Source organism: Nicotiana attenuata, unplaced genomic scaffold (genome assembly GCF_001879085.1).
Source record: "Nicotiana attenuata strain UT unplaced genomic scaffold, NIATTr2, whole genome shotgun sequence".
NCBI lineage: Eukaryota > Viridiplantae > Streptophyta > Magnoliopsida > Solanales > Solanaceae > Nicotiana > Nicotiana attenuata.
This window is the reverse complement of record NW_017674057.1, coordinates 18,729-28,181: the sequence shown is the minus strand read 5'-3', so window position 1 is coordinate 28,181 and position 9,453 is coordinate 18,729. Positions and strand designations below refer to the sequence as shown.

General features: G+C 37.4%; 1 protein-coding gene across 5 annotated transcripts; it reads right to left on the bottom strand.

Annotated features, from left to right (window-relative positions):
* Positions 1–1,284: 1,284 nt before the first annotated feature.
* Positions 1,285–8,174, bottom strand: LOC109217905 (uncharacterized WD repeat-containing protein C2A9.03-like). 5 transcript variants are annotated; one of them, XM_019382200.1, is made up of 12 exons: positions 7,970–8,173; positions 7,353–7,509; positions 7,095–7,262; positions 6,394–6,480; positions 5,329–5,467; positions 4,734–4,792; positions 2,874–3,008; positions 2,680–2,790; positions 2,508–2,599; positions 2,316–2,421; positions 2,132–2,218; positions 1,289–2,038 (listed from the first exon to the last, which is right to left on the bottom strand). In XM_019382200.1, exons 6-12 carry the CDS (start codon positions 4,734–4,736, stop codon positions 1,625–1,627), a joined length of 948 nt encoding a protein of 315 aa, XP_019237745.1. In that variant the 5' UTR covers positions 4,737–4,792; positions 5,329–5,467; positions 6,394–6,480; positions 7,095–7,262; positions 7,353–7,509; positions 7,970–8,173; the 3' UTR covers positions 1,289–1,624. The 5 variants fall into 5 exon arrangements, with proteins under 5 accessions (XP_019237749.1, XP_019237744.1, XP_019237745.1 ...); XM_019382204.1 differs by lacking the exon at positions 4,734–4,792 and having other exon boundaries at positions 1,285–2,038; XM_019382199.1 differs by lacking the exons at positions 4,734–4,792; positions 5,329–5,467 and having other exon boundaries at positions 1,285–2,038; positions 7,970–8,174.
* Between the last annotated feature and the right edge of the window lie 1,279 nt (positions 8,175–9,453).

The window sequence follows — 9,453 nt, the reverse complement described above, 5'->3', positions numbered from 1 at the left end:
TGTATGTTAATTGTTGTAGCTTATAATCTGTTTTATATATTTCAGTTATTATTTTTTTTATGACCAATTATCTATAATTATTTTTGAAGTAACCTGATAAGTATATAAAAAAACTAAACTCTAAATATATTTAGTACTTCAACTTTCAACTGAGCGAGCATCAGTCTTGTTTTTTTTCTTTGATCTTTTCTTTCTCGGAGCTCTCTTTACCTTTTTCAACAACCTTGTTGAATATTACAGATTATGGATCCTTCTGTTGACTGATTAGAAACCTCATCACCTAGTCATATTAATGCTACTACGTTGCCCATTCATAATTTCATATACTAACAAGTTATAAATGCTGTCTAAATATGCAGAGAGTCCCCTTCAGATCAATATAACTTTCAACAATTTCAGCTTCGTAGTATAGAAAAGATAACATTATCCTTGAGAGATCAATTGACAGTTGCTACTTTTTAAATGTTAAATACTAACTGACCTACATCAACCAACAAATTCAAGCTAGATTATTCGTGTGTTTCGAAAGGTGTTACTCCTGCTATTCGTTTGTCGGCATCATTTCCGTTCTTTGCTTTAAAAAATACAGACAACTTGAAGGTTGTTGTCGATCAAGTCTACGTCAGTTTCAATACATAATCTTCATAAGATTATCCTAAGTCTTGTCATTGTTGTTGCTATTGCTTTCCCCTTATTTTAATTGATATCAGTGACTTGTAGTTGTCAGTGGGAGTTTCCTTATTCATTTTTCGCAAGTATTTTAGTTTAGTCAAATTTTGGATTTGACACCTGGTGAAATTGGTAGTCATTGCAAACAATTCAAATGGATAATAACCGTGACAGTCTTTTCAAGTTTTCAAACTTTTCGCCAATCTCACAAAAATCCCTAGTTGACATGCATTTTGTCGTTGCTCGCCTAAATACTTTCAGATTCTTGAGCAATATCAAAAGGAACAAAATACCCCACCTTGTATAAACTAATCTCGAATGCTTACCTTAACCAGGGCAAGTTGGCAAGTTTGTGTCTTGAACTGTTTCTGATCGAATTGAGACCAGTTTTACGTCCAAAGTTCAGTATCATTTTCTATTTTCCTTTCGTTGCAAATAGAAGAGGTTTAGCTTGGAACCAATCGCACACCGACTACGAGATGTTAGACTAAGCTGCGTTTCTTATATTGTTGGGAGACAGACAATGAACTGGCACTTGGATCCGGGGAAAAGGAGCAGAGGAAAGGACACAAGGAAACAGAAAGTTAACGGATAAAAATATAAAAACAACAAAAAAGCAAAGCAAACACATTTAATTGTGCTAAAATTGGCCATTAACAAAAAAGTACATTAACCACTTAATTCGTTCTGATATACAAATCCACTGCGATTCGCATTTACTACTGCAAAATCTTCTTATTTCTGCAAGCTTAATAAATATACTTCCGCAGAAATAGTCCCTACAAAGCCAGCCACTGGACGTCATCATAGCTCTTCTTTCCAGATTGCACTACTGTCCAAATCCTAGAGGTGCCTGCCTTCTGATCATCGTCATAGAAGGCCAGCATACCATACACAAACTATACACCAAACAAGCAGATGCCCTAAATTAAACCACATGGTCAGGTGCCTTTTACTACAAAACATAATCAAGGTAGTGGTGGCAACGTTTACGGTTGAACTCCAACAAGCTTCCATAGGTTCGGTCTGCCACTCCAATAAAGAGAGCTTCAGTATCGGGGCTGAAGGATATCCCAGCAATCTCGCCAAACAAATCAATCTCTTGACAGGCACCATAATCAGACTGTGTATCAAAAATGTGGACAAAATCAGCTGGCTCAGCCATGGCCATGAAACGTCCATCTGACGTGAACTTGATTGCACGGATGGCACCCATCCTTCCCTTGAGCACTGCTATAGACTGTGATGTGTTCCTTATATCCCACAATCTGCAAGTTGTGTCTTGGTTACCAGTAGCCAAAATTGTTCCATTCGGGTGCCAAGCTGATGCAAATGAATAATCTAGGTGACCTTTTAGGTTGCTGACAACCTGAAGCATCAGGCAAAGGTCAATACATGAGCAACTAATCGTAGGGTTAAAAGGTTAACACCCCCTCATTTAAAAGATATAGATGAGACCAACCTTCCCGCTTTGAGCATCAGCAATTAGACATTCTGGACTATCACCAAGGACAGCAAGTAGTTTACCATCTGGGCTAACAGAGGTGTTCTGCAATGAAATAGAGATTTGTGAGTAGAGAGCCAATGAGAATTGTCAAAGTTGTGATACTACTTCATAAGAGGAAATTTAAAACCCTGCTACTCACATTAACAGACCAAGGGAATGTATAACGACTGGTGCAAGCGAAGCTTTTTGCATCGAAAACTCTGACTTGCTGATCATTATTAGCAGTGATTACCCTCATCGAGCCACTGCAAAGAACCATATAAGCATCGGTACGACAGTCCCCACAACGAATTCAAGAAAAGCTACAGAAAGACAAATTTCAGGGACTTACGTCGGACTATAACAAATATCCACAGCATTAGTTATGGCATTCTCTTCGTTGCTTATTTTTGTACTGAATGCAACTTCAGGATGGTGTAGATACTGCACGAGTTAAAATCATATCAGTATCCATTACTTCAGGAAGAATACAAATCTGTTCAGACAGTATATTGTCATCTTACCTTACAGATAAGCTCCCCTTGGAAACCACCAGCAGCCATTAAACCATCTCTGACTGCCAAAGTGCTGATTTGCACTCGAGAAAGTGTTTGAGACACTGATCCAGGGTATTTCTGAACAAACCAAAGAGTTAATTCTTGACTACCAAAAGTCATTTAAGCATATAATGATAAACAATTCAAAAAGCATTACTAACCATAGTGGGCACCAACGGCTTAGCAACATTTAGCACTTCTTTTCCCCTCCTGAGAAGTGAGGACCAGTGCATCACGGAGTAGTTTTGCATCAGATACACATCATGTTTTGATGTAGACCATAAGAGATTCCTCAACTGAAACAAAAATATAAACTGGTTGATACTCTAATCAATGGACAGCATACAAGCTTCTAGTGGGGCAAACACTGACATCACATAATATAAAAATATCCAATAAAGCAAAAACAACTTCAGAATGCTGTCACTTGTTAAAAGAAAAAACTTATTATGCAGCTTAAGAAAAACAAAGTATCATTTCTGCACAGCAGTACTTGATTACGACATCTGAACCTAAGTTTTACTTGGATGACATCAGAAGGTAGGCATGCAGTCATGTACAGTTCAAGTTCTCAATAACAGTCTCAACCATATGGCTAGCTGAAGAGCGAAGTATCTAATTTGGAATAAATAACCTACACAAAACAATGCAGAATCGACCACAAAATTCAATCGCCCCCCTCTCCCCTTCGCTGGATCAGGCTCCAGAAGAACAAAGAAAATAGAAGAGAACAACATATGAAAGCCCTAAAAACAAAGTTAAGTCGAAAGTCAGCATATAGTTAGTCCTAAATATTAGTGGTCAATGACGCATAAGCTAGCGACTGAACAGCTGCTAGCCTGCTACAACTGAACAATCTACCGCTCATAGATACACATATCATCTGTGATAGAGCTGGTTTATTAGAAAGCAAGTCAGGCAAGCAAACGAATAGTAATTCTCTCCTCATACTATAAATCGAAACAGCGAAGAAACCCAGATAAGTCAGGAACTGCCAACTGTAACAATGACGGGAGCAAAAATGATGCAGCAAAAGAAGCATGCCAGAGAGACTCGAAAGAGATGCCTCACCACAATCTAGAACAGATGTAAAGAAAAGATGATGGGTGAGCAAGCTACACTATGCCTCGGTAATTGTCCATATTAAAAAGCAACACAACTCAAATAGAGCATGATTTCTAAAGACATCAATGGAATCAAATAGCTTAATAGATAGATTGCGAAGGCATGTGCCAAGTGCTTTAGAAAGGACCAACAAGAATAGGAAAGAGAGGAAAACTCTTGGGAGCAGTAAATAAGCAACTGAGCCCAAAGTTCACAAGTGATATTAACGGCAGAACACCACATAACAAAGACAATAAATCAGCAACTAGGCTCCCAAGTTCAAAATGTGGTTCATCAAGGCAGAAAACCACACAATAATGCCACTGAAATTTTTTAAATGAGTTCATGAACTCTCAAATGAATGACACACACACAACTCAATGTCAAACTTCCCAACATGTACACTGCAAAACTAAGAAATGCAGTTGTCAGAAAGTTCATAGGACAGCCCAACGGAATATCACAAATCAGTTAAATCTTTTTTCCCTAGTGGAAACAGATACTGGCTGCAGATGGCAGCTACAAGAGAAGATGTACCAAAGAAATCAGATAATGATCAAAACTGTGCAATAGTTGTGATACATCAGATTGAAATTTACACCCCTCTGTGTAAGTACTTAAAGAGCCTGGTGCAGAATCCATCTCCAACAAACAAAAAGAAGAGAAAATGCAACCCTCTTAAACGGAAGAGAGAACCATAAACAAGATAATGAGAACTCGTGTATGCATTTAATAGAGATATCACATGAAACAATACGTAAGGAGACATTTTTGCACATTCACGCATCTAAATGATTCAGATGATGAAGCAGCACAAATATTTTAATAACTTATTGCTGCCATTAAGAGGTTAGCCAAAAATAAACAGAAGAATGACCAAAAAGGCCTCTTAAATTCTCAGATATTCCCTATCATACCATATGGAAAACGCTCGCCCCAGCTGCTCAACATAATAACCGCTATCCTGCTTTTAAGGCTGAAATACATACACAATTGCAATGCCCACATGATATTGGTTAATTAACTTAATTGGAAAAATACAATTCAAGCAAACAACATTGACAACAAGAATTAAAACTTAACCACTCAACATAATGACTAGCAAAAATGTTCATCAACTAAATATCTTCTAAAGTGATAGCCGAGAAGTAGGCAATGATCACTGGGCTCTAACTAGGAAGGCATGAACCATGCATGGAAGGCAACAGAGCTAGTTAGTGACCAACTGAAAATGCAGGACCATGGAAATAAAAAGATGAAAAGAAATAAAATCAAGCAATTCTATAGAGGGACACACAAACCGAAAAGGGGAATTTGGAAATTTCAATCATCAGCTCAATTTTACTGTTTGACACTGTAGAACTAAATGACGTGTGCTCTGTTATTACTTTGTCGCACGAACTCTCAATCACATAGAGGCTAGAATGGAACACAACATGCAACTTGGCCTAAGAACTACATTCTATGTCCGCAACAAATTACAAACCCACCAAAAGCAAGTTCAGTCCTCACCACTGAGCTTCCATATCAAAACCCTGCCTCAAAATACATTCAGCTGATTCATGATGAAATATTCAAGAGTGAAGCGCCAAACAAGGATCTTGTACTATTACAAAATTTTATGAGATACACTTCCTTAAGTGTTTACAATCTGCACAACAAGGATATTGTGAATACAACTCCCGGATCAAAACTCGATCCAGGCACAACAGAACTGCTTATACTGAAAAGAAAATTAAGAAAATCTAAATTCTGAAAATCAGAAAGATTGGCCCCTACATAAATCTTGTAGCTTCCACATGCAGATAGCCAGAATATTGTGGAAGCAACAAAATTAAACTGGAAACACCCAAAGTTCAGGATAGTGTTTTGGTGTTCTAACCAGAAGAGGAAAAAGAAAGCTGCAAGAAAAATTGGCAAGTTAACACTAAATTTAAATCAGAAGCAAGTTCACCAGCTTGGAGGCCATAAGAAGCATCAAACATACTGGCCCCGATGACATATTATTCCAGAAACTGTCCCAGAAAGCTGTCCAAGATGCATTAGAGGTACATAAAAGTTAATGTTTTGAGTAATTCCACATCAAGCATCACACTCACCAAATTCTTCGACAATGGTACGAACTCCATACCTCTGAAGAATGAGAGGTCAAGCTTACAGCTTAAAGGTTTAAATTAAAACATCCTTAACATTAGAGGAGCATAGCACCTGCAGAGGTACGGTTATTGCATGGAAAGAAGAAAAAGGTGATAGGGATCATCAACCTAAGGCTCACACAATGAAAAGACTCAAAATGACCAAATCCTATTGTTAACTCTAAATTCACGCTAAGATTAGAGTAAAATTATACAAACTACAGAAGAGCTAAAAAAGGAAGAGGAAAAAATAACATGAAAGGCCAGAATGAAGAAAGGCGGCCATGGAGTCGTTTGCCATGCTTAATTGAATTATGCAAAATGGGACAACAGAGACTAAATCAAAACACTAAGACTACAGGGGAAGCAGACCAATCAACTGGTTTCTGCATCAAGGTTAACCAATGATTTATACAAACAAAAAGACAGAGAATTTCTGTACCTGAAAGTGCACAATAGTGGATTTGACGAGCCTTGTATTGAACTGGAAGTCGTAGAAGCTGTGTCCTTTTCCTACTTCCTTGCACTCCTAAAATCGTGAGGGAACTTTTAGACGTAGCCACAGCAAAAGTTCTAAATAGAAGCTTGGAAAAGGCTAGGAAAAAAAAAGCTTTTAACTTGGCATTCAACAGATTTAGATTGTCTTATGCTGCAAAGGCCTACTAATTTTGTTTACTAAGCAACTTTTAAATGATCACTCTGGTGAATTAGATAAACAAATAATGAAACTAATCCAATTTTCCAAAAGATGTATGGGGATAAGCTAAAAGGAACAATATGACACCAAATAGTCACAAAAAAAAAGGGACAGTAGTTGTCCATTTTAAAGATTCCTAAATCACTAACTGAAGGAAAGGCATCTATGGACTAAAAGACAGCAGCTTTATAAAGCGTCAATCAATTAAATATTTTCTTAAATTCTAAGAAAAGGTGCTTAATCGTAGTCCACACTATCATTTCAGACCTCTTCAGGGATCTCAACTGCACATAACATAAGTCTAGATCCTCTAGATATAAGCCGGTAAACCGTGAATAAGATAATCCACATGTTCCTCCAACCGTCAATTCCCAAAGTTGCATAAATTGCATAAACTTCTAGTACGCATTGGCACAACTTTGGAAAGGAAAAGAGTGAAAAGAAACCTTTTCAAGATCTTCACGAGAGCGGGGGAGGTTCTCGTAGTTCTTATACTGCTTCAACCTCGTTTCACGGTACTTATCTCTTGTAAAATTAAGCCTTTCCCAAGGAATTCCTTGTATATCCTTGCCATTTCTAGCTTCTACAGCTGATGTATCAGTCTTTGACTTACTCTGCAAAATCAAAGAACAGTAACTCAACATTGTTAACTAAAAATCGACAATACCACCACTAACATGTCAAAAGTATAAAATTTTGCTTACCACTTCGAAATCATCCTCAAAATCAGAGTCTAAAGAGTCATAAACATCAGTACTTTGTGGAGATTCATCCGCAAAAGTACTGTCATCAAAATCAGTAGTGTCATAGTACTCATCCACCATATACTCTAACTCCTGGTTTTGAGAGTGAGCCATTATCCTTCACCAAAAGAACACTTAAATAAGCACTAATTATGAATTAATTTGACAAGTCTTCACTTATATAGAGATTAACAATTAACAAATATTTGAAGTACTAAATCATTCACATGAACTTATAGAAAATGAAATCGGGCCTACTGAGGAAAAACATCTAAAACTTCGAATTACAAGGTGAATTTTTAAATAAATAAATAAAGAGAAAATAGCCGGAATTCTGTGGAATAAAAGTATCACAACATCGAAACTAACTACTACATCATAAACTCGGCGCAGAATAAACATTAACATGCATTTCATAGGTATTAGCACACAAAAAGGCACTGAAACTGGAAATTCATTGATTTGTCATACAAAACCGTAACTAAGCAACATAAATTGAAAAATATAAGTATAAACCGTCGTTTACAGTACATTCCAGAAGGAAACAGTTAACGGAAAAGGAGGTTCCACAAACGAACCTTGAAAGAAATGGAAGCTGAGATTTTTTTTGACGAGAAATAAACGGAGAAGTAACCGCTTCACCGCCGGAAAAATTCTCTGGTGTCGGAGATTGAGAAATGATAAGGAAACGGAGTTTTTTGGGAGAAAGGAGAAGATGAATTGAAGCTTCTGGAAATCTTTTGAGAAGCGCTGTTTGCTAAACGGCGAATTTGGAGAGAGCTGAGCTGGTACTTATAACCACAGAAAGTGGCGGGTTAGAGTGTGGGACCCACGAAAAACATTAGATCACGAAAATCCGTGGCTAGGGTGCACCGTTCATGAGGACTTGGCGGCTCCACGTTATTTTTCACGTTTCACCTTCACGGCCCGTTTCGACTGTGTCACTCGTCGGACTCTCCGTGGCTAAGGCGCCCGTTTCACTCGTCGGACTCTCCTACCTTTTTTGACTGCTACGGTTATTATTACGATCAACCAATATATTTTCAGTCAAGAATAGACGGGGGAGGAAAAAGCGGAAATAAAATTAGAAAATTCACTCGGAATTAATTCATGTTTAGAAAATGGAAATGTATGTGAAGAATATTCAGTTATTTAGAACTTAGAAGTTGTATAGGTCCAAATTTGGTAATCAGACTAACGAGTAAACAAGATAAAGGACGGGGTCGATCACGGCATAATGATGGAAGGTCGTACTCACAAAGGCTGACGCGAACAGCTGAGATAGGATAGCAAGGATAACTTAAGTTTAAAAGTGGACATAAAGAATATTCCCTTGAATATTCTTATGTTGTACTTTTTAGGGTTTTTGGGGTATGTCCCTTATAAATAGGAAGCGATAGGGAACAAAAGGGTGATCTGCCTTTTTGGAACTAGAACGCATTGTAAAAGTTAAAAGAAGAATATACGAAAGAGTTATCTTATTCATTTATTCAAGCACATGTTGTTCAATCTTGGCCGATAAATCTCAAGATCCCATATATATTCTGACTGCTCACCTTTCCACGTCGCCTTCAGAGAAAAGGAACTTTCCAATCATATAATCATTGGGTGATAGTTCCTTTCCCATTATCATCCTTGTCATTACTTACATTTATTATACATTTATGCTATCACATATACTGTCAATCATAGCAAATTAACTCCACTGTTTAACGTTCTCGAACTCTACACGTTATACAAGAGTTTTGTTCTATTTGATCTAGAATATATTAAGATCAACTAAGAATCACCCTTTTAAACTTATCATTAATTGATTTAGCATTTTATTTGCTCAAACAATTTGGCGCCGTCTGTGGGGAGGTTTTAGTTGAAACTATAGTTCTTTCTAGATCAAAAAAAAAAAGAAGACAGCCATCTTTTCTTCGTTTGCACAAACTAACGATGGCAGGAAAAGGAGATGCAAGACTGAAAGCAATAGCAAGCGTCACTACCAACATTCTGAATACCATCAGCGAAGATGGTAGAGGAGACAACGAGAACGTGACACCAAACACCACGCCCA

Excerpts from the sequence above, each read along its gene's own strand:
- LOC109217905 (XM_019382199.1), bottom strand. The coding sequence starts at position 7,505 with ATGGCTCACTCTCAAAACCAGGAGTTAGAGTATATGGTGGATGAGTAC. Across the intron at positions 6,481-7,094 it reads CTCGTGAAGATCTTGAAAAG|GAGTGCAAGGAAGTAGGAAA; the intron begins GTTTCTTTTCAC and ends TCACGATTTTAG. Across the intron at positions 2,600-2,679 it reads AAGGGGAGCTTATCTGTAAG|TATCTACACCATCCTGAAGT; the intron begins GTAAGATGACAA and ends TAACTCGTGCAG.